Below are 24,039 nucleotides of genomic sequence, written 5' to 3'. Positions count from 1 at the left end.
TATTAAAAATCAGTTTAAATTCTAACAGGATTAAAGTTTTGACCTATATTTACTAAGTATTTTTTACTTTACTGCAGTTTAATGAGTACTGACACTGAAAGTCCTGAATTCTTTTTTTTTAACCTCCTGTATATATATATATATATTCATTTATTTATCCCTTTGCGATCTTACATCAAATCTCACTCGATATCATATTTTGTTTTAGCTAATCTTATGCCAAGATCAGCTCAACAAAAAATATATTAAATATATTACATTTAATATAAATATAGTATTATATACAGTGCTGGCAAAAAGTTCCGGAACGGTTAAAAATCTTGGAAAATAATGATTTAGTGGAAAAAGGTTTCAAACAAAAAGCATAGGGCTTAAAAAAATCTATCAGATGATGATATCTATTTGACCTTGGTATGACCTTGGAAAGCCCGGTCATGGTCAACATAAAAATCTTAAATGGAAACCCCTATTTTTTATTATATATTCTTGTAGCTTAGCTCGAGAGCTTTTCGAAACGCTATAATAAATGTTTTTTCTCTTACGTACTTTTTGACTTATAAGGCTTGAAGGTTACACAGTACCGCCGGTAGAATTACCCAAGGTGTACCGCGTGGAGGTTGCACGGTCGGATTTACACCTCTTTTGTGCGTGTGTGTGTGTGTGTGCGCGCGCGCGCGCGTGTATGAGTGTGCGTGTGTGTGTGTGTGCGTGCGTGCGTGCGTGTATGAGTGTGTGTGTGTATTCTTCATAAAACTAACTTCACAAAAATAGTTTATACTCGTATGTACGAACAACGACATTACACATACACGACACGCACACGCGCGCGCGCGCGCGCACACACACACACGCACAAAAGAGGTGTAAATCCGACCGTGTAACCTCCACGCGGTACACCTTGGGTAATTCTACCGGCGGTACTGTGTAACCTTCAAGCCTTATAAGTCAAAAAGTACGTAAGAGAAAAAACATTTATTATAGCGTTTCGAAAAGCTCTCGAGCTAAGCTACAAGAATATATAATAAAAAATAGGGGTTTCCATTTAAGATTTTTATGTTGACCATGACCGGGCTTTCCAAGGTCATACCAAGGTCAAATAGATATCATCATCTAATAGATTTGTTTAAGCCCTATGCTTTTTGTTTGAAACCTTTTTCCACTAAATCATTATTTTCCAAGATTTTTAACCGTTCCGGAACTTTTTGCCAGCACTGTATATATATAACTGCATTGTATGCTTTATACTTAAATACTGAAACATTAAAGTAAACACAAAGTATGCGGTACCATCGCATTTATGAAGTCCAGAAAACGCCTGAAAAAATAATTTAGATCACAAAGGGATGTACATGCATGTCGCAAGAGAACTGGCTTATTAGTGCTAATATTCTGGCATGATTTAAAAAACAATCTAATGAAATATCAATAAATTTTAAAAAAAGATTAATTTTATTCATTAATGACACAAAGTCCTCCTCAAATTGCGTCATCGACACACACTGTCTCATCTCGTTTACATAGAAAACAATCTTACGTTACTAAATTAAGGAAGCAACCTTGTTGTGTCCGACTTTTACGCATACACAAAAGTAAATCTAACGTAAAGCTACTAGGAGATTCTGCAGTATGCAGATTAATATATCGATATTACGATATATCCCGAAATAATTCCGCATAAGTACATAGAAGCAATGGCGTTTGAAGATTATCTTTACAGAGATTATTACAAGAAGAAACAGCTTTGCTCTTCTTTTAAGACGCGTACAAACTTGCTGCATGCCTTTGTCTTTGCATACCGTTGTTTCATATCGTGACAAATGCAAATGCATTGTAAACATTGCAAATGAGCGATACGTTACAATGTGCTATGTGACAATTTGCTTATCATTAAATTCCTCATTAAATTCTTATTAAGTCGTATCTGTCGACGGGAATTATACGTGTCGCTGTGAATTATCCAGCCTGTTACATGCGTGACGCAACATGTCTATGCAAAACTTCTCAGAGAATGTAGGTAATCAGCAGATTTTGTCAACTGTTTATTATTTTGGTAAGGATTTACAAAAAGGATTTACATTGCTGATGGCCTTGATCTTGATATGTATATGATTAACGTATGCTTTCTTTTAACTGATGGTTTCATATCATTTTCGTAATACGTATCTACAATAGAATCAATTACTTGTCGCGACTTCATCTACGCATATTTTAAAACCTCCCAATTAAAATAAAGCAAAGAGATTAATTCAGCAGTCTTTACAGAATATGTATCAGAATCAAACTCTCATCTGCAATGTCTCTCAAGTGTATCATTTCGTAAATGTTTATTATTATTATTATTCCCACTCTAGATAAAACATCAAGAAAAGATTCTACAGAAGATTTAAGAAAGCTATATAGGGTGGGTCCAAATGTTTCGGCCAGACTTTGAGATCTTATAAGGAATTTAATTCTGAACAAAAAGTTTCCTATAAACATAGGTCGGAAAATGCTTCCTTAAAAAGTTAGCGCCCAAAAACCTCTGAAATCACAGGTATTTTATACATTTTTACAACTTAATCTTTTGATACGCGCTTTGTCCATATCACGATACTATAATGCGCGATACAAAGGTATGCAACAAATTTGTACGCATCTTTATTTTACGCATTTAGCTTTTGTTTTCGCTTATCGGCATTCACTAATCGCACGCGATGCATCGATTACAATAAAACGTTTCGCAGAAAATCACCTAAGTTAGATAGATAAATATGCCGTCTAAGCTGCCATTAGGAAATGTCAATCGATATGCCTAAGACTCGAACAAATCATCCGTAACGCAGCAATACTTGCGTTCCTCGAATGACAATTACGCGTTTGAGATTCTCTCGTCGCTAGATCGTCTTGTGTCTGTTTCACGCAAAGAGCCGGGAAGGATGATACAAATCATATAAAAGATCTAATTGACAGCGTATCCTTAAATACTACTTTGGTTTAAATAGAAAATTACCGTACAAAAAACTCTCGGTTATGTTGGTCTGAACGTCGTCCGTCACTCTGCTCTCCGTAAATGCATAAAGTCGATCGCATTGATGACAATAAACTGTTGACCGATCGAATTTTCTGTTTCCATCGCACACTATGCGAAATCATAATCCATAAGGGGACGAATCGTTTTTTAACAACACATGCATTGCCCATCGAAGAATTTTAATTGCAGGAATTGAAACTGATACCAAAACTTAGATGCCGATATGTAATTTTGATTGATATACAATAAATAGGTTTTAACGATTTTATCAATTTTAGTAATTAATTTTAATGATTAATGAAATATAATATTTTAATAATAACTTTAACAATTTCAATAATATAATAATTTTTATCTGTATGCATATAATGAAGATATAAAAATATTGTTTATATACCAGTATTTTTTTCAATTGTATGTATATAAGAAACGAAATAAACACCAACTCCTATAAATCTACATATATATAAAAAAATGTCACTGTATAAATATAAATACTGTACAAAATGTATAACGTGAATACCATAAAAACCATGCTTTTAATATTTTATATATGTATATATATTCGAGATGCCGATAATATTAATATTACCACACGATAAGATTACGTCATTAAATGCCGATTTGTTAATACAGATCCAACAAAAGAATATAAGAAAGAAATAATTTAAAAATGAAAGCTATTAATTATACAGTGTCTCAACCCTAACGATCCACCTTTTAATTACACAATATATTCTTGAGATCAGTTGGAAACGAAAATTCAAACACTAAAACGTCGAGACTGTAATTAGACGGCGTATTGGCTAATAAATACTCCGAAATTTATTAATTGATATTCATAGTTTTACTATACAAATTTTCGATGATGTAATTAATTAACTTGAACCGCTTTCCATTTAAAAATCATTATAGCCTGTATATTTTTACATTACGATTTTCGTTTTCAAATAATCTCAAAACATGCTATTAGCATACTTGTTACTGGATATTTAAAAAACTATCTACTACATCAGCTATCTATTACTTCAGCTCATTTCTTTAACTTTTGATATCGAAAAGATAGACTTTCTTTGTGTTTATGGAAATAAAGAAATCAATGCCTCGCATACACGATAGCGAACTATTAATAGACGCGAGACGTTAATAGGTGATGTGCTAGATTTGAAACGCGGTGTATATTAGGCGTTCAAATTATTTTAATCGTTTTTATGTAATAAAGCAAACGTTTTTAGTTTTACCCATTCGTGATAATAATTTTAGATTTAAATATACAAATTTACATACTGCGATTTTAGAATGTCATCATCAACGTTTACAAAATACTATGTGACGGAACAATCAACTTAATTTCTTTAACAAAAATTTGTTTTTGAGATTTGTTTGAGATTTCTAATGATAATATAATACCGATGTTATTCCAAAAAGATATGCATACACGAATTGTTCAAGCTCTGGTGCTGAAAAAAATACAAGATATTAATTAATTATGTCTTGTTTTTAGTTTTTTTGTAATTTAAAGTTTTTAAGTTTTTAAAGTTTTAGTTTTTAAATACGCTCTTTCTGAGTCAATATAATGCTGAAAGTGATTAAAAAATTTTTCGAAACAGTAACTATTATATTCCATTATCAGAATAGCCCTTCAAAACCACAGTCAGAGCCCTTTGCATGTCCTGAATAGTGTCATAACTTTCCTTTTATCGTCAGTTTGAGCTTTGGAGAGTTTGAGTTTTGGATAGTCAGAAGTCACATAGAGTCAAATCAAGCAAATACGGGAGATGTAATGCTTTTTCCAATCAAGAAATCGCTTACAATCTTGGATTTTGTGCGCCGATGCAGAAGCGACTAAGAACCTTGCTCTCGGTATTCAGGCCAAACTCGAAGAGTCCTGTTCCACAAACACAGAACATTCAAATAATAATCAGTTCATCGATTCATCGGTTGATCTTTCGGTATGAATTCCTTCTGGACGATCCTTTCGAATCGAAGAAAACGATGAGCAATATCTTGATTCAGTCTTTCTGCATACGCATTTTCTTCAGTTTTGACTCTTCTGGACTCTGCCATTCCGCACTCTGCCGCTTTGTGAGTGACTCATATTGGAAACACCATGTTTCATAATCGTAACGCTAGATTGGTGATCTAGATAGACGGAAGATCACAAAGACTACGGAGTGGAATACTGCAAGGACTCTCTAAGAACGACCAATGTTGATCCGAATTCCATAAAAATATCGTAACGTTTACGATATTTGTCATGAAATTCAGAAGAAAAAAAGCTATAAAAAATATCGTATCGTTTACGATATTTGTCATGAAATTCAGAAGAGAAAAGCTGTAAAAAATATCGTATCGTTTATGATATTTTTCATCGACGGAGTGAGTGATTTTTTAAATAGATTTTTCATTGATTGCGCAGAATGAAAAATTCTTTTGCACGATATCAAGGAACTAATCTTGTGCTCTGTTTTACTCTTGGAAACGATGTTACACAAAAGTATATACAAAATTGCAGCGCACAGAAATCTTTTTATTTACACTAAATTCACTTCTAAAAGCATTTTCATATTCCTTCATTGTGTAACCACTCTACCAGACAGCGATTTTGTGTGCATACAAAGTCCATAACTTTCATGTTAGACAAATTAATGTATGAGGTTGGGTCACAAGCCGATAACAAAATGCAATTTTTGAACTTTTTTCCATTTTGATTATAAAGTCCTCTCTCGAGAACATTCTTACTATGTATACTTTATTTGTGGAAAAGGATTTTCTATTCTGCACAACCAATAAAAAGAATTCTGTGTGCTACATTCCTCAATTCCGTTGGTAATACAGACGACTCCACAGCTTCCACTTAATAATTCCTTGCAGTACTCCACTCTGGCATTTTTTTGATCTTCTATCTAGATCAGTGGTGGCGAACCTTTTTATGTGCGCGTGCCAAAAATTTACAAATAATATATTTATCGAGTTGTTGATGTGCCGGACAGTTTTTAAAACTTAATAGAAAATTAATTATATTTTGCAGAATCTTATTGAGATAAGTTTTTAGCTGCTGGGCCTTGTTCCTACAGTGGGCTATGCACTTGTTGATTAGTTTCTTTCATGTAAAACAAAATTTAACTTGTACATATTGTAACAATTAAAAAAATTTTGAATAATTTAAAGTGTATAAAATGATATTCTAAATCGTTGACGTGCCAGAAAAATTTTCATGCGTGTCGCCAGGTTCGCCACCACTGATCTAGATCACCAATCTAGCGTGTGCGGTCAAAGCGTGTTTTTTCGCCGGGCGTTAATAAGGTACTGTCACATAAAAACATCAAAACTAACGATGCAGACATACTAATCGTTAACGCTTTGAAATTAGTGGTCATAACTGAAATGTCAAACTTAATTCATAACGCAACCACTCATCAAGAGATGGTGTAGAAAAAACTTGAGAAAAAAAATCCGTCGCACCAGAGCCTGAGAACAATCGTGTAATTATGAACACATTACAAAAGTTCCGATTATATCTGATATGTAAGATCTAACATCGTCATGTCATCAAAGATGTCTAGCGTTACGGTTCTGTAAGAATTCAAGTATGCAAATATTTGTACAAAGACTTGATACTGAAATCACATCGATGCCTATCCCTAAACTCAGTTGGACTGTCAACTGACGCGGACAGAAGTTTGCAGCAACGTTGGTGCAATATTGCTGCAAGCTTCTGCGCTGTACGAGTATATATACGCAAAATTTAAGTGTTCATCATCTTAGTGACAAGAAAATAATTAGTGAAAGTCGTTGGACACAGCCCGATATTAGAATAAGAGATTCACTACTCTCAGATCATTTCTTGCATTTCTCTACCTAGATTCGATTCTTGTAATTTGCGTCTAACGGAAATCGACGAAGAAGAACGAATGGCGTGTATGTGTATATACGTAACGCGTGTAACAGTCAATACTACAGTCAGGAACAAATCTAAACACACCTGTTTATAGCTTTTCTCTTAAAGACGTAATAGCCGGCCGCGTTCCTGCCATTTCTGCTCAGAACGATCGGTTTCCGATCGATGCGCGTCGTACGATTGTTACACGAGACGCTCGTGTCGTTTACCTTTACCCAAATCATGTACATGCTCGACGCGTTCACCTTGTGCGTGGTGATGGAGTTCCTGAGCACACAGGGATCCATCTTGCGAGGTATGTAGCTGAATCCGGAATGATTGACGGGTCGCACTCGCGCGCGCTTCGCGCACAGCCCCGTGATGTAGACGTCCTCGAGGTGCAACAGGGGTGTTACCAATGCGGTTTGATACAACTTAAACGCTACGCCCATGCTCATAACGTATCCTGTACCCGACAGGTAATTTGGATATGTCTTCTCCGAGTACATGTATTTCGGTGTGTACCTGCGTAATTAAAAATCGGTGTTTTATATTCTATAATAATATAAATATAATATAAATATAATATAAATATAATATAAATTGTTATAGTTTGTTGGTTGAACAGGAATAAAAAATACTACCGAATATTATTGAATATGACTTACCATTTATTTTTGGGATCTGATATCGGTTTGGCGCTGCAAATGAGCGAACCCAATAAAGTTTCACTTTGCGTTCGCGAACGTAATGTTTGCACAAGTAAGGGAACATTGACGAACATGTCATCGTCTGTTTTCATAAGGTACTTAGCCTGATCGCAATTTGACGTCACCCACTTCAACATCATGACCGACTTCAGTGTCAGATTATTGTATGTGTCAAGGAAACGTTCTTGTATAATGTCATTGTATTGAAAACTTTCCTCGGCAATTAAATTCTGGGTCGGACAAGAATGAAGAATTATTATGGAGAAATGATTTTTGCAAGATTGAAAATGTCAGAATACTTACATTAAGCGTATCATTGTCGCTTTGTCCTAGTAAAAACGCTACTTTCACCGTAGAATTGTATAAATTGTCTAAGTTATATTTATTGGCCCAGGTGCTTCTAATAGCGGCACGAGCTTCTTGATTAGCAACCGCCGAGCATATAATTATTAACAGATATGTCGATAGCGAACAAATGCCAGTAGGACTGAGAATCGACGTGGTGTTTTCCGGGTGAATATAAACGCAGAGATCCCTCGATGTATTGTATGACCACCCAGACAACTGTGCTGCAAATTAGTTATTTAAATTATTATCGTACAATAAAGTAAACAAAATATATCATTCACTACTTCATTATTATCATGTTTGTTGCAAAAATATTAAAATAATATGCATAATTAATTAAATGATATTATTTAAAATAATATCATTTAATGATGATAATAATAATAATAATAATAAAGAAGAATAATAATAAATAAGACATTTATTATGAAATTAAAATAATTTAGCGCCTTTCTTTTATTGTTAATATCGAATATTATATTAAGACAATAATTTAACAATTATTAATTATAATAATGAAAACATTTATTTATATTGTAATTTACTGTATTCTTTAGCTTCTTATAATTGTATTGTTTTAAATGAACATTATAAATAATAAATACTTACCTATGGACGCCGCTGAGCGTAAACTGCCGAATGGTTCAGCAGAGGATGGAGTCTCACCTAAGCCTAAGAATGGACTCTGAGCGGAGTGATATGCCGGTACATATAAAAGGCCGAGTATGGCCAGAATTACAAATCCTATTGCCAGCCGTCGAACAAAAGATGCCTTGCCTTTAATGCTACTATTGTTATTGACGGTAATCGCAGGTAAGTCCATAGGCAATAGTCGATATCTGTCCATCTATACGAGAAAAAGGATATTTGCATGGAAATAAGCATACAAATTAGTTTATAACATTAATTCTATTTATTAAAAAATTAATTAAATTGAATGTTGCTCTGTTATATTTTTTACTATAATGTTTAATATTAAATATTTAATTGTCTTTTATATTTTATTATTGTATTATTATTATTCGTTGTAGTTATTATCTTTTTAACAATATTTTTTAACATTTGTTTACTTTAGATGCAGCAAGCACATTATCAATTTTCCAGTATATTAATATTAATCATAACAGAATTTATTACGCATCTAGAATTTTCGCTTTTGAGAAAGAATATTTAATCTTAACCCTCCGTCGTCCAACTGTACACTTGAGTGACACGCCTGAAACTACGATGGTAAATTTCACCGACAAATTTCAATTTTTCATAAAACACCTATTGATCATTCCGGTTTGGCGACTGTCAAAATATGTTCAGGAACGTTCAAAGAGTCACCCGGAATTTTGCCAAATTTTTTAAAGCAGTTACGTGTTAGCGATACATGTATAACACTCAAGTGTACAGTGGGACGATGGCGTTGTTAAAAAAATTATGGACGACGGAGGGTTAATATATACAATAAAGACATTGATATGGTAAATGTTACGTGAATATGTAAAATCCATTTCTCAGTAAAATATTTTACTGAGAAATGGAGACAAGAATAATATGAAGAGTGAATGTAAATGATGAATAAAAAGATACTGTGTAGTGTATGCAAAATCAAATATTATGCTGTAGCTGAATAAAGTGAACTGTTGTAACTTATAAGAAGCTTAACAGTCTAAAAATATTGTGGGTTTATCATATGTTCAATTTACTTAAAGTTTTAATGTTATTTTATCAGCAATTTTATTTTTTTTTAACTCCTAGTAAATATTGCAATCTGTCACACTTAAGGACATTAAACAATAAGTGTATAATTAAACTATGTGTTACAATAAGACTATGTCTTGCTCTGATAAGAATCCTTTGAATCTTCCTAATTATCATATAAATCCTATCGGTTATAGAATAAGTCTTGAGAGGTTTTACGATTTAATCTATGATTAACGTTACTGGCAACTGCAAGATCGTTAGCTAGTGTGTTTGAATGGTTTTAGACGTTATTTATATCTTAACGCCATTCTTCTTATTTCCACTTTTATTATAATTTTTTATAGCATTTTTTAACAGTTAAGATAATCAACTGATGCAAAAATATTTACGTCTGTTAAGTTAACACCCCCACCACAAAAAATCGAATTACTAAATATACAGGAATTAAGTGCTCTTTATGTGCTAATTATGTGCTCTATTCACGATTTTTGTGCTCAAGCGGTTTAGCGAGAAATCGCAATTAAAAAAGGGGGTGCTGACTTAACGTAAGTTAGCACCCCCACTCATTGAAAATGCATACCAAACCAAAAACTTGGTACGCCAGAATTATGTGCTTTTAAGAGCATTACACAAAATTATCCTATTTGAAATAGTTTAGGAGATGCATGTCAAAAAAGATCGATACATACATCACTGATACAAGAGTAAAGTGCCCGTTAAAATACAGATAGCGAAATGATTCTGGACTCAAAATGTGGCTCGATTTATGTGCTTTCGGAATATGCACCATGAGATTTTTGTGCTCATCCCTCTCGATCGACCAACCGTCCCGAACGTTAGCACCACCATGCTTACAAGAGTAAAGTGCCCGTTAAAATACAGATAGCGAAACGTTTCTGGTCTCAAAATGTTGCTCGATTTATGTGCTTTCGGAATATGCACTATGAGATTTTTGTACTCATGCTTTATATACATATATTATATATATAAAACAACAAAAAAACGTAATACAAAAATACAATGTATGATTTCCACAACATTCCACGCGAAGCAAGTTCCAGTCCCACGCTACATCGAGGGGGGGTGCGGGTGGGGGGCCGAAGGCCCCCCGCACCCCCCTTTCGGTGTGTGTGTGTACGCGCCGCAATCGCTTGTCAACCGGATTGCGATTTTCTGCTCTTGGTTAGGTTATTTTCTTCGAGGTGAGGTGCAGGGGGAGGGGCTACGCCTAATTTGGGATATACTTCCGAAAGGCCCCCATGAGCTAGCGAGCTGAAATTTTAGTGATACACTCACTCCTTTACATATGTAACTACTAAATATAAAATATTAGCTGTGGCAATTGAATAGAACTTGAATTTTAACACTTTTACTTTCGCATGCTTCCTATCAGTTAAACATATTTTGTACAATAGAATAGTACAAATTAGGCGTAGCCCCTCCCCCTGCACCTCACCTCGAAGAAAATAACCTAACCAAGAGGAGAAAATCGCAATCCGGTTGACAAGCGATTGCGGCGCGTACACACACACACCGAAAGGGGGGTGCGGGGGGCCTTCGGCCCCCCACCCGCACCCCCCCTCGATGTAGCGTGGGACTGGAACTCGCTTCGCGTGGAATGTTGTGGAAATCATACATTGTATTTTTGTATTACGTTTTTTTGTTGTTTTATATATATAATATATGTATATAAAGCATGAGCACAAAAATCTCATGGTGCATATTCCGAAAGCACATAAATCGAGCAACATTTTGAGACCAGAATCATTTCGCTATCTGTATTTTAACGGGCACTTTACTCTTGTATCAGTGATGTATGTATCGATCTTTTTTGACATGCATCTCCTAAACTATTTCAAATAGGATAATTTTGTGTAATGCTCTTAAAAGCACATAATTCTGGCGTACCAAGTTTTTGGTTTGGTATGCATTTTCAATGAGTGGGGGTGCTAACTTACGTTAAGTCAGCACCCCCATTTTTAATTGCGATTTCTCGCTAAACCGCTTGAGCACAAAAATCGTGAATAGAGCACATAATTAGCACATAAAGAGCACTTAATTCCTGTATATTTAGTATTTCGATTTTGTGTGGTGGGGGTGCTAACTTAACAGACTAAAATATTTAAATTGAAAATTTAAATAAAATTAAAAATTAAATTAAAAAATATAAATTGTACAGAATTTACTCACACACACAACAGAGTGCTTAAAAATAAGAAACGTTATACATATATTCTTTAAAAGAGTATAAAATACATTATATTATAGTTTTAAATATATAAGGAAGTTTCAAATCTATTAATATTCCTGAAATCATTCAAGACAAAAAGTCTAATACTAAAATTGCAAGGCTATAATAATTCTGAAATGAGAAATATTTAAAATTGATCAATTGTATTATTTAAAGTTCACTCAAACAAAAGCACCTTAGTATAATAGTAAATGTACAATAGTAAAAATGTCATCGGATGAATGACATTCTACATACGTGACAAACATGTGAAAATCAATATCGATTAATAAGTAAACACACTTTTATGAGATCACCTGCGATAATGCTGCGATGCATTCGTGTCTGAGCACGCAAACTTGAAACGATATGATTAGCCAATTTCGAAGGTTTTCCATTTAAAAACTATTATGCTCGACGTTCTGATATTATAATTTCCACCTCCGATTACAATCTCAGGTATACATCTAAACATATGTGATAAAATAATATTTGTACTCACTATAACAGATAATACGAATAAGTGAGGCATATGTCACAGTAACTCCCGAAATGTAATTCCGAGTTAAAAACAATTTTATTCCCAGAAAATAAAGAAATATTTATATGCCAATGCTCAATCAATTTATTTGAGCGTTATCACGTACGCGTAACTTTACTGTGCGACTATAGCGATTATCAGTTGGTACTTATTACATAGACGTGACTTTGCTCGCGCAGCCTTTAGGCCTTTGAGCCTTTGAAGCCTCGTCAACAATTCAATACAATTGTTCCAGTTTCTTTCAGTGACTTGCCCCTTATATTTAACGACTAGCGTTTAAATCTTGCAGTTCTATTCTTTATAGAACATCTCAATGTTTGCTTTTATTATTATTACTGTAGTTATACTATAGCTATTTCGCGAAAAATACTAGCGATAGATAGTTCCTTGGCAAAAAAGATGCGATCGTCAAAGTGTTAAATATTTAATTTAATATTTAAGTTGAATTACATGATGTTACCCAGCATTTTATTTTGATCTTCTTTTAATCTCGATTTAAATTATTTACGAATCATCTTAAACTACAAACTTGTAAAAAGAAAAAAACTTTTAAAAGAATTGTTTTAGGAAACATTTTTTCGACTAGAGTTAGTCGTGTTTTAACATAAATTATGGAAATGATTTTTTTATACGTTTCTATCCAAAATTCTGATATTGCCTTTTATTATATTATTATATTTATATATTTCTCAAGAAAGGATAATGTTTATTGGAATGTCTCTTGGACTTACAAAATTTGAGAACAAAACGATTAAAATTGAATTGCAATTTAAATATTAACTTGTTAAGACTTATGTGTTTATTGTATACACATATAGTAGATAATACAAAATATTCACCTAATTATAAATCTCAAGTTATCAAAATCTAGGAAATTCAAAAGTTTACGATCTAAAAGTTTTTGACTTGTGTGAAAAATATATAAGAAATATTATACGTTTTAAGTAGGCACACGGTCCGTCTGTTCAGTCTCTGGCGCAACTAAAAGTATCCAAAAAAATACAAGATACGTCCATTATGTCTTGTGTCTATTGTTTTTACTCAAAAAACACTCCTTTTGAATCAATAGAATACTGGAAGCGATTAAAATATTTTTCGAAGTTACCGTACTCCATTTTCGGAATCGTTTCCAAAACCGCCCTTCGGATCCCCTAATTTGTTAAATCCGCAACTCTTTTCTTTCATCATCAACTTGAGTTTTGGGGGAGTTTTAGCTAGAAGTCACATGAAATCAAATCAAGTACGTGATGCCTTTTCTGGCCAAGAAATCACATACAGTCTTGGATTTATGCGCTGGTATATTATCGTGTAGAAGCGACCAAGGCCTTTACTCTCGGTATTCCGTAGGTAGGCCGAACGTGAAGAACCCTGTTCCACAAACGATTCAGAACACCCAAATAATAATCAACACTCACTGTTTCAGTATGAACTTTTTGTGGATGATTCTTTTTCGAGTCGAAGAAAATAGTGAGTAATGTCTTGATCCGGCTCTTTTGAATGCGCATTTTCTTCGGCTTTAGCTTTTATGGGCTCTGCCATTCCATACTCTGCCACTTTGTGAGTGACTCATATTTTGAAAACACTATATTTCATCAGTTACGATGTTTTTCCTCTGAATACTGATCAACATACGCTCTTAGCACGTCTTTATAGCTCCACTCTAACATCTGTTTGATTTTCTATCAGCGTGTGCGGTATGAAGCGTGTATAGATCTTCTGTTTGCTCAAATCCTCGGTTAGAATTTGATATACAATGTTTTTAAGTATGTTATTTAGTGAATAGCTAAGTCTTGCAGACACAGTGAACGAAGGATTTTATATACCTTATATGTTTTCAGAGATACGACTTGGTTTTGGCTGCGGTGGAGCGTCTATGATTTTGTCTATAGTCATGAAACCGAGCAAATCATTTAAAAACATTGGGACGATTCGGACAATCACTACCATATATACTTTTCATCATCTCTTACGTTTCACCAACTCTTTTGCCCAGTTTAAAACAAACTTTAACATTAGCTATATTCTCTATATTCCATAGTATTTTTTTAACGAGCGTCAATAACGTATTATGACATGAAAACTAATAACGTACATTTTGCAAATTTGGATTTTTTAATTTGGATTAGCGCCTTGAAATTTTGGTGGTCATAGCTGAAATATCAGTCTTCTTAACTATTCTTAACTATTCATCAAGAAATGACGCTGCAAAAATAAATGTTTTAAAGTAAGTCGCACCAGAGGCTGGACACACCATGTATATATCTGAATTATTGTTAACACAACTGTCACAAAAAACCTATTAAAAAAAATTACTAACTCGTATTGTGCCCGATATCACTTGTGCAGTTCTTTACAATTGGTCTTATCAGTAATCAGCTATATCTGCGACAACCATAAATACATATAATCATGCCTGTTCTAATTCGAAACATTTAAGAAGATATGAATAGCATAACTGGGCAGTGTGTAATAAGCAGGGTAACTTCATTTGTTTCTTTAACTAAGTTAAGTTTAAAGTTAATGATCCAGAAATTAACTCAGTTTACGTTAAAAGTTACTTAAACAAAAATTAACTCAATTAAAGTTAAGTTAAAAACTTAAATTAACTTATTAAAGTTAAAAGTTAACATATATTGTTTTGACGCATTGCGACCAACCATTTTCACACGACTTTAATATTGATGAATTATTTTAACTTGTATAAAAAAAAGTTAATAAGTTAATGTTAATGCATTTAAATAGAACTACTTTAAGTTAAAAGTTAACATGTTCAAAATTAACTAAGTTAAGTTAAAAGTTAATAACTTTTTAACTTAATTTTTAACTATTTAACTAGTTACTACCCAATCCTGATAATAAGCGAATAATCCTAAGATATTCTCATTCACATTATCACAAAAAATGAACAAATATCATTGACTATATTTTACGTATTAGAATTTATCCCATCCTCTCACTGAAATTCCGGAAGTAATAAAGTCGCGTCTTAGAACAGGAAATACATTATCGGTGAAATCTGGTAAACATAATAGAATAATAACGATGAGTTTTGATATATCTATATCAAAGATATCTATATCAAAGAGACGTGCTAAAAATAGAGCGATTGCACAAGGCGGAGTCACGTGCACTTCGCCAGTATCACACACGTAGGTGAGGAGAAATCAACTCGCATTATTCGATGCGAATATTAGTAATATCAGGTTTTTTCGCTTGTATCGTTGTGCAGTGAGACCGATCCGGCTGACCGGTATAATCGTGATTGCGCGCGCACATGAACAGCAGATAAATGACGCTCACCTTTCGACCGCAATGACTGCTGTACTGTCACGCTGCATCTGACGCTTCTCCATTTACCCCGTTCTTGTGGAATGACAATCAGCTCACCGGAACATCACGCACTGTGGAAAACATATCGCGTAGAGGTACGCATATACGCAGGGTAAGAAAGAAAAAACAGTCCCATTTACTAATCTTCTATGCTTATAGATCTCGTTCTCTCTTACTTATTCAGTTATTCGCTCGCTCATTCACTCACTCTTTCGGAACTATCGCACATCGAGAAACTAAATGCGTGACTGAGTACGCGCTTACGCATCTTGCCTTTGTGGCTCTATTGCGCGAAGTTTGCTCAATCTTGCAACCGTACTTACGGTTGTACGCGCGATTACGTATTTACCTGATACGTGGCGGTATGCAGGGTATCCGGTAAAGTTTTAGTCAATGTTCATATGGAGGTAGAATGCGTTGAATTGAACCGAAAAGTCCTATAGCGTTTTGCGATCCTCGTAATAACTATAGAATTATTAATCGATTAAGATTAGCCAATTAGAACGCATCTTGACAGTAGGCGGAGCGCTGTAGGGACGGCATAGCCGTGTTTCCTAGCAACGCGCGTGAAGGGGAAAAATACACGTTGCTGATAACCTTTTTTTAATACTTTCTAATTGGTCTACCGTGCCTACAACGCTCCGCCTACTACGCTCTAATTTGCTAATCTTAATTAATATTATCTTAATAATAATTTTATCTTAATAATAAATAATAATATTTATTATTGCGAAGATCGCAAAACGGTATAGGACTTTTCGGTTTAAGGATGTACATGACGGATTGTCTGTACGAAAAGTTAGTCAAAATTGAAGGTTTTTCCGTTTATTTCTTCTATAGTCAGACTGTACTATAGTACAGTCTGAGCATATATGAGCGATTTTAATTATTGCACAAATTTTACTTTTATATAGTTAATAGTTTAAACCAAAAAATATGCACGTGTTCTGAAACCTGAAAACTTTTTTCATCCTTTAGTTCGTTTAAAATAATTTTCTAGAAGAAATAAACGGAAAAAGAGACGATACATTGTAAACCTCTGATTTTTACTAACTTTTCGTACAGACAGTCCATTATGTACATTCTTAACTCAACCATTCTACTTCCAAATGAACGCTAGCTAAAACTTTATCGAATATCCGTATATCGAATATCTGTATACAACGTCAAGGAGACCGATGCATCAAGAAATAATTACACAACGTAGAAAACAAAATGTCAAAAAGTTCTATATTTAGCTAATTGAAGGTAGCATAAATATAACATAAAAGAAGTTTCATTAATGCAATATAGGATATTATGGAAAAGCGATCGAAAAGGATAATTTTTTTGTTATCGTGAAAAAGTTGCTTTCGGCTGCATTTGTTGCGTTAATGGTAAATTCATGTTGTTAAATTCAATTATTTTTATGAAAACTGCAAATTCGTACAACTGAATCAACAACGATTATCTGTTATCGGATTGTATTTTTCTTTTTACGTAACAAACAAAATTATAGGAGCTATAAGTAGCGATAAATAATTTAATTAAAATCGAATTATCATTAATCAACCTTGATTTCGGATTAGCTGATAGAATCTTTAATCAACACTAGAATATGTATTTTGGAGATAGTCATTTAAATATATTCAGTACGTAGAATACTGACGGAGATAAGAAATAACAAGAGAAACAAAATACAATACTTGGCACGTATCAGAATTGAAAGAAAAATAATAAATAAACACTTCGTGTGAAAGCATAACATTACACAATATTAAATCACACTAAAAAAAAACCTCACAAAGGTGAAAAAAATACGCCAAGTACATAAAAAATCCCAACTTATACGCAACAAAAAGTTTAAAAAAATATTTATTATAAAAATCAAAACTAAATATGAAATCAATTGTTAACTAGCTAAGTATCTAGAAGCAATTCAGTTTGATTAATTTGGATTAATTAAATTAATGGACAAGATTAAAAATTAATTTAATAAACAAGATGAAAGTATTGCAAAACGCGAATACTCCAATTGATGTCAGAAAGCTAATATGTATAACGAAAACATTTTTATCTTTATTCTAAATTCTAGATGATTGTCAACTTGTATATATAGTGATTTAAATAATTGAGATAACGTAATAGGAAAAACACAATTTTTTACAAAATGTTCTAAAATATCTCATAAATGTTATCAAATTTGTTTGGACGAAAAGTTTTCGAAATCGTGGTTTTGATGATGATTAACAAACTGATCAACATGAATTATTGGAACGATGATTTACGCTTGTTTCATTCTAGATAAAACATTTACGCTGTCAACATCATCCGTGCCTCATTAATTGTCTCATGTATATCTCTCATTATTAATCTTTTAAATTAGAAATAAGATTTTGTGTTGTATTCTATACGTATTTATTTGATCGCATTAACGCTGTAAAAGGATTGTTGCAGAGTCGACACTGTTTGTCGACTCAAGAATTTTTGATACATGCAAAAGTTTCAGTATTTTGCCCAAATATTTTCCATGCATACTCTCTTATCAAATCTCGTGCGTTTATCTATATATATATATATATATATATATATATATAGATAGAGAGAGAGAGAGAGAGAGAGATCTTTATATATATGTATAGAGATAGATTGTGTACACGTAATATGGCGTACTTCATGCTCTCTACCTTTCCTCCTATGTTTATTAAGCTTCACTTCAGTCACGCATCCTTCAATCCATTTCTCATTCCCATACGTATTTTCACTTTGTAGCGGAGAAAACGCGCGTGAAATGCCAAGCAAAATGAACGGACGTTACAAGCCCGTTGCGCTCGTGCTTGCGCTTTTTCGCGATTCTCTTTCTATCGATTTTCTTTTACCAAGTAATCGCTTATTACACCTCGAATTCACGAAAGAAACCGCGTGTGATGCAGCTGGAGAGCAAACAGACAACGCAAGTACCTTTCTCGCGTTCCGGTACCGCCGCGTAGCCGCACCGTGATCGCCGCACCGCTTCGACGACACTCACTACGCTCTGCGTCTTCGAACCGTCTGCGCTTCTCTCGCGACGTGCGGGCAATCTCGATTTATCGGCACGTCAACCGACCGAATACGTCATCGGCTCGGCGACCGATGCAGCGTATAAGAAGTGCGAAGAACGACAGCTCCGTTTGTACACTTGCTGCGTACACTTGCTGCACCGTTTACTGAGATTTCTACACTCCTCCCTGCGACACCGGATATCGCAGTGATGTAACAGTGAATTATGTAACCTGGGCAAATATGATCGAGGAGTACTTAAAATTATTTAAGGCCGGTATTCATAGTCAAATCTTATATTTAAGACCGTCTTAAGTTTATCTGAAGATGCTGTATGGATCATTTCATTGGCTACGCAGTATCTGAAGATACACTTAAGACGGTCTTAAATATAAGATTCGACTATGAATACCGGCCTAAGTATTCCTTTTAATAATTTTAAACAAATTTAAGAAAACAATTTAAATACGATTTTTAATTGAGAATTTGAAAGTGAATTTAAAAAACGATCGAATTATCAACAATCACACAGAGTCGTTCTCTCTTCATCCATCTCTTGATACACCACCAGAAATATGTCTCGTTTCAAGTGTAAAAAGTGCAGAAAAGTGTAGTTAAAAACAGAACTTTGCGAGTGAACTAGTGAAGCAGTCGAACTTTTCATGTGTGTTGATATAAGATGCGTTGACAATTATTGATAGCTGCCTAACCTTGTCAGCTAGATTTCTGGACGTTATCTTACCAATCGGTGGTCTACACGGAAAGGTCATCACTTTTACTGGCTAATAGGTCAGAAAGAAGTAATGAGGATTAATCTATTGGAAATTAGATAGACAGTCACACTAAACATAACCTTTCATGTACCAACGATCATATGCTTTGAGCACTGGATAGATTTACTATAGGGTCGAGTAATCGCAACTCCGACTAGCCAAACATGATTAAGGCGATTTTGGTTTTCAACAACCATGGGAAACCTCGACTTTCGAAGTTTTATCAGTATTTTGTGAGTATATGTTGACGTTAAGTCCTTTAAATCTTTTCAGTCTTGAGCTCGAGAAATCTCACAATTGGAGAGATATGCAATGATTATACAGGGTGTCCCAGAGCACGTGTGACAGTCGTTAATGAGAGATTCTTGAGAGTATTTGAAGATAAATATTACATTATAATATCGCGCAAATATAATTATTATTAATTATATATTACCTTATAGAATGTTATATAAAAAAAAACAGATTAGAAAACATATACAAGCTGTTACAACGGAACATTTTTTGCTTCAGAACGAAGATATGCAACAGCAGATAATAAAAGAAACATTTCAGCTCGTTTCGAAAAGAGACGACAATGTATGTAATTTTCTGGAGGGTGGCAGTCTGATCGGTGGATCCGACTATAAACTGATATATCGACATTACGCCACGCTTTACTTTGTGTTTTGCGTCGACAGTTCGGAGTCGGAATTAGGAATCTTAGACCTGATACAGGTCTTCGTCGAAACCTTGGACAAGTGTTTTGAGAACGTATGCGAGCTCGATCTCATCTTCCACGTGGACAAGGTTCATTATATACTCAACGAATTGGTGATGGGTGGTATGGTTCTCGAGACCAACATGACCGAGATCCTTACGAGGATCGAGGATCAGAACAAGCTGGAAAAGCAAGAGGTAAGTACGATTCACCACTGCAATCGCATTATTTCATCTTGACTGTGATCTATTTTTAGATTTTTAATTCGAATAATCCAGTCGATTATAAGTCAATAAGAAAAATTAATAGATCGCAGTCGAGATTGCTGTCCTGCATATTCATAATTTTCCGTAACTGTTTTATGTCCAAACTCATAAAACCCACCTCATCAGATAAACTGCTAGCAGCACGCGTCTCGAGTTCTTAGTCCGGCCGATTTTTTTCGAAATATGTACTCACTTTTTCTCACTGGGCATGAAATGAACATTAACTGCTTAAGCGGTTCGTGTTTAAACGTAGCTATGCATGCATACTGGTAGACGATCTGTAGAGCGGATCAAATGTGGTGGTGGATCAGACAGAACTGATCGACGAATAACATCAAATTTTAGGGGACTTACAAATCCGGACGATCTTGCTCGCCCCGTCCGTTTGTCCTTCTGGGGCCCCCTCCTTAAGTAAATCAGGCAGTAACAAAATCAGACAATCCGTTCTTTGTACAATTTCACTCCCACATTTCACACGCAGCGTACCTGTGATGCGCTCTTTTCCTTTTCTTTTTTTGTGTTGTGTTTTTGATCGAAAGAGCTACAAGTAAAGTTTTTTTTTGCAAGCTTTTTGCGAAGCGCGAGTGTTTTTTTGCGTAACACGCATGGCAATATGCGATTTGATTTTTGTAATTTGTTGTCTATTCCGCGTCGAGTGCCTTGATATAAATGTATACGCCGTAAGTGCTCTGCAAGAATAAATATCGTGTTACGTCACGCAATCATCCGTCATTTGTCTTTGCTGCTGGCTAAAATAAATAAAAAAAAAAGGAAAAGAGATCGTGTCTTGTCATGAGAGTCAAATTTTCCTTGGAAACTGTCCATTCTCCATACTTCTTCCAAATCCGTATGGTGTGTGCAGGCGGGAATCGCAGCAGCGCCCGCGCGTGCCGTCTCCGCGGTGAAGAACATGAATATACCACAACAAATAAAGGATATGAAGCTGCCTGACTTGCCGCAGGCGATAAAAGACCTCAAATTCTGACCAGCCGTCACCTCGTTGGCGCCTAGCTGACTGGTCTCTTCTGCCATCCCGAACGTAACCGACACCACCGTCACTACCACCACTACTACCGCACCGAGGATACTTTTCCCTTCCCTCCAGGCAAACGAGAATGCACCAATGTTGCCTGCCACCTGCACGTATATCCCGTCACAGCGATACCAGAATTAATGATCATGTAATCATGAACCAACGTCTATCACCATTTTACTGGCGACCAAGTACGAGCTGGAAAGGAACCCAGTTCCAGCTTTTGAGTTGCGAGGAAATTTGCTAAAGGCAAGAAATAAGTTAGAGGCAACGCGCGAGGACGTTCCTCGCATTTTTATACTAGGAATTTACGCTAGCAAGTATGTTAAGAGAGACAAGGTCCACGAATTCAGCTGCAGTAATTTGCTAATTTTTAATTGTCTGCAATGATGTAGCTCTGTACTTCATATGTGAGAGACGTTCCATGCGGTCATTCGCATTCCGAGAGTGCAAAACTTTTCAATGTTATATTATAACGAAAATATATTTAATGAACAAATTGACAGTGTATATTATTTTCCGTTTCTCGAGATTACTCTCGTGCTGCACGTTTACTCCAAAATAATCTATGTACGCTTATCTTATAAACGTCACTTACAACTACTCTTAATTAAAGTAACATACAAAATAAAAAATCACTCGCATGTGAATTATTCTGCAACTTATCTTTGCTCAGCTGAGATTAGGCTAAGATTAGGCTTAGAAAGAGCTAATCGGTACGACAAACGTAATCCAAAAGATTTACATCGTCACTTTTTGTACAAAGCCGTTTCGTTTCTAAGCGTCGTCCACACGTAACCCAGTCCTCTTTCCGTGAGCAGAGGCGGATAAGGCGTGTTCTTCAGCTTGAAATAATCCGACGGCGCGTGCATCACGAATTCCATGCATTCTAATTTACGCGGTAGATCTTCCTCCGGTCCAATTATGTAGGTCTCAGGAACAAAGCCTTCTTCTGGTGGGGGACTGAAATATAAATTGTTCAATAATAATAATAAATATTCAATTATTCAATAATAATAATAACACGCGTATAATATCGTATTTAAAATCTCATGCTAAATTAATGCAACATGAAATTACCTGGCCGTAGTGGGGAGTAGCCAAGTAATGGCAGCGCTCTTTTCGCAATACTGATCGGTTAGCAAGCCGCGTATTTGAGCGTAATAAATACCACCGTCGATATCCTGCATGGAGACTATATCTCCGACTTGAATGTACGTGCCTTTATAAAATACGTAGTTACTCGTGACTGGAGTCGCAGTGGCCGTGGGTGCTTTGACTGGCTGCAAAAAAAAAAACATTTAAACACAAGGCACATTCTATAAAATTCAATTCTTGCGGAAGACTGCCGTAACTTCGGAAACATTAATTATTATAAAGTTGAAATAAAATCACATAAAACGTTTGCGCACATTCTTTCTCACGTACTGTTTTTTTGAATAAGTTCCTGCGGCCCTTGCCCTTGGGCACCACTCTGTGTGGTCCAGTTGCCTTCGAATTGCAGTATCTGGTGATCCTGGTACTTCTCCTAGGCCTCAGTGAACTGTTCTTATCCTCTTCGTCCGTCTTCGTAGATACACTTGCCTCAGCGCTTCGCTCTTCCTCCAAGCAGGCATTACAGAGATTGCCAGCTTCAGTAGAGTGCCACAACGGGGTCTCATGAGTCCCACATTTTGTGCACTCTGGTTTATTACCGAGTGGCATCGGATATATGCAATTTGTTCAGTCTAGTTTGGCTTATTAGCTTTTATTGTATTTTCGTGTTTTAAATTGCTTTCAAACGCCTTAAACTTCCACAAGATAATGACAGTTTGACATCTTTTTTCCCCAGTGTTACATATCTAAGCTAACAAAATTAAAATTTGCCTTAATTATTCAAAATAAATCTATAAAAATTAATAAATTAAAACTATAACGAAATAGAAAAAATATATATAATATATAGAAATAAAAATGAAAATATGAATAAATTAGAATAAAGATTGTAATATATAGACGATCGTATTACCAATAATCCGTAGAGTGAATCCAATCATCTCCCTTCATTTGCTCTTCGTTGACTCATTGTCTTGTTACTTTATACTATACGTTCGTCACTTTTCTTACGTTTTACGAATTTTTATTTCATTTATGTCGTAATATAACAATTTCGATCACAGATAATACAATATTCCTCAAGATTCTTCACTATGTTTTTATAGGTTATAAAGAATTTCTTTGTTTTTTTATGTTCCGGCTGGACCAAAAAACGCCTTCAACCCACCTCAGGGTTATATAGCGTATACCTAAAACAAGAAATTTCTTTTTGTTTGACGTTCCGGACGGAACGAAAAGCGTCTTCTCCTCGACGTGGAGGAATATAACGCAAAAGCCTCTAGAAATTTCTTTTTCTCTTTGAGGTTATGGACGTAACATAAAGTACGCTCCACTTGACGCTCGCGTCGTTGGAAGCGCCAAATGGAACGTGTCCTAGACTGTAGTTCAGTTAGCACTGCGAATGCTACAAAA

At 34.9% G+C, this 24,039-nt stretch overlaps 3 protein-coding genes across 7 annotated transcripts; 1 reads left to right on the top strand and 2 right to left on the bottom strand.

Moving 5' to 3' along the window:
- Positions 1-1,430: 1,430 nt before the first annotated feature.
- Positions 1,431-18,987, bottom strand: LOC105284854 (beta-1,3-galactosyltransferase 1-like). Of its 3 annotated transcripts, none has more exons than XM_026973524.1 (6): positions 18,394-18,987; positions 15,712-15,812; positions 8,558-8,795; positions 7,904-8,169; positions 7,559-7,830; positions 1,431-7,415 (listed from the first exon to the last, which is right to left on the bottom strand). In XM_026973524.1, the coding sequence occupies exons 3-6, from the start codon at positions 8,793-8,795 to the stop codon at positions 6,986-6,988; spliced, it is 1,206 nt and encodes a 401-aa protein (XP_026829325.1). In that variant the 5' UTR covers positions 15,712-15,812; positions 18,394-18,987; the 3' UTR covers positions 1,431-6,985. The 3 variants fall into 3 exon arrangements, with proteins under 3 accessions (XP_026829325.1, XP_026829321.1, XP_026829322.1); XM_026973520.1 differs by having other exon boundaries at positions 18,408-18,987; XM_026973521.1 differs by having other exon boundaries at positions 18,682-18,987.
- A 315-nt stretch (positions 18,988-19,302) lies between these two features.
- On the top strand, positions 19,303-22,030 carry LOC105284850 (AP-3 complex subunit sigma-1). Of its 2 annotated transcripts, none has more exons than XM_020033425.2 (3): positions 19,303-19,765; positions 20,046-20,429; positions 20,844-21,278. In XM_020033425.2, exons 1-3 carry the CDS (start codon positions 19,697-19,699, stop codon positions 20,907-20,909), a joined length of 519 nt encoding a protein of 172 aa, XP_019888984.1. In that variant the 5' UTR covers positions 19,303-19,696; the 3' UTR covers positions 20,910-21,278. The 2 variants fall into 2 exon arrangements, with proteins under 2 accessions (XP_019888984.1, XP_011346955.1); XM_011348653.3 differs by lacking the exon at positions 20,844-21,278 and adding an exon at positions 21,361-22,030 and having other exon boundaries at positions 19,329-19,765.
- Positions 21,999-23,961, bottom strand: LOC105284851 (GATA zinc finger domain-containing protein 1). Of its 2 annotated transcripts, none has more exons than XM_011348654.3 (4): positions 23,540-23,961; positions 22,960-23,377; positions 22,612-22,814; positions 21,999-22,494 (listed from the first exon to the last, which is right to left on the bottom strand). In XM_011348654.3, exons 2-4 carry the CDS (start codon positions 23,233-23,235, stop codon positions 22,281-22,283), a joined length of 693 nt encoding a protein of 230 aa, XP_011346956.1. In that variant the 5' UTR covers positions 23,236-23,377; positions 23,540-23,961; the 3' UTR covers positions 21,999-22,280. The 2 variants fall into 2 exon arrangements, with proteins under 2 accessions (XP_011346956.1, XP_011346957.1); XM_011348655.3 differs by having other exon boundaries at positions 22,960-23,372.
- Positions 23,962-24,039: the final 78 nt, after the last annotated feature.

The sequence above is a fragment of the Ooceraea biroi genome, chromosome 1 (genome assembly GCF_003672135.1).
Source record: "Ooceraea biroi isolate clonal line C1 chromosome 1, Obir_v5.4, whole genome shotgun sequence".
Classification (NCBI taxonomy): Eukaryota; Metazoa; Arthropoda; class Insecta; order Hymenoptera; family Formicidae; genus Ooceraea; species Ooceraea biroi.
The sequence above is the reverse complement of the archived record's forward strand: the minus strand, read 5'-3'. Positions and strand labels throughout refer to the sequence as shown.

What these genes read in the sequence shown, in the direction of transcription:
- LOC105284854 (XM_026973524.1), bottom strand. Translation starts at nt 8,795, where the DNA reads ATGGACAGATATCGACTATTGCCTATGGACTTACCTGCGATTACCGTC. An exon ending in ACGCTCAGCGGCGTCCATAG is followed by an intron (nt 8,170 to 8,557) that starts GTAAGTATTTAT and finishes ACTAATTTGCAG; the next exon opens with CACAGTTGTCTGGGTGGTCA. An exon ending in GCGACAATGATACGCTTAAT is followed by an intron (nt 7,831 to 7,903) that starts GTAAGTATTCTG and finishes TGTCCGACCCAG; the next exon opens with AATTTAATTGCCGAGGAAAG.
- LOC105284850 (XM_011348653.3), top strand. Translation starts at nt 19,697, where the DNA reads ATGATTAAGGCGATTTTGGTTTTCAACAACCATGGGAAACCTCGACTT. An exon ending in CGAAGTTTTATCAGTATTTT is followed by an intron (nt 19,766 to 20,045) that starts GTGAGTATATGT and finishes TTTTTGCTTCAG; the next exon opens with AACGAAGATATGCAACAGCA. An exon ending in ACAAGCTGGAAAAGCAAGAG is followed by an intron (nt 20,430 to 21,360) that starts GTAAGTACGATT and finishes TGGTGTGTGCAG; the next exon opens with GCGGGAATCGCAGCAGCGCC.
- LOC105284851 (XM_011348654.3), bottom strand. Translation starts at nt 23,235, where the DNA reads ATGCCACTCGGTAATAAACCAGAGTGCACAAAATGTGGGACTCATGAG. An exon ending in GGAACTTATTCAAAAAAACA is followed by an intron (nt 22,815 to 22,959) that starts GTACGTGAGAAA and finishes TTTTTTTTGCAG; the next exon opens with CCAGTCAAAGCACCCACGGC. An exon ending in CTACTCCCCACTACGGCCAG is followed by an intron (nt 22,495 to 22,611) that starts GTAATTTCATGT and finishes TTTATATTTCAG; the next exon opens with TCCCCCACCAGAAGAAGGCT.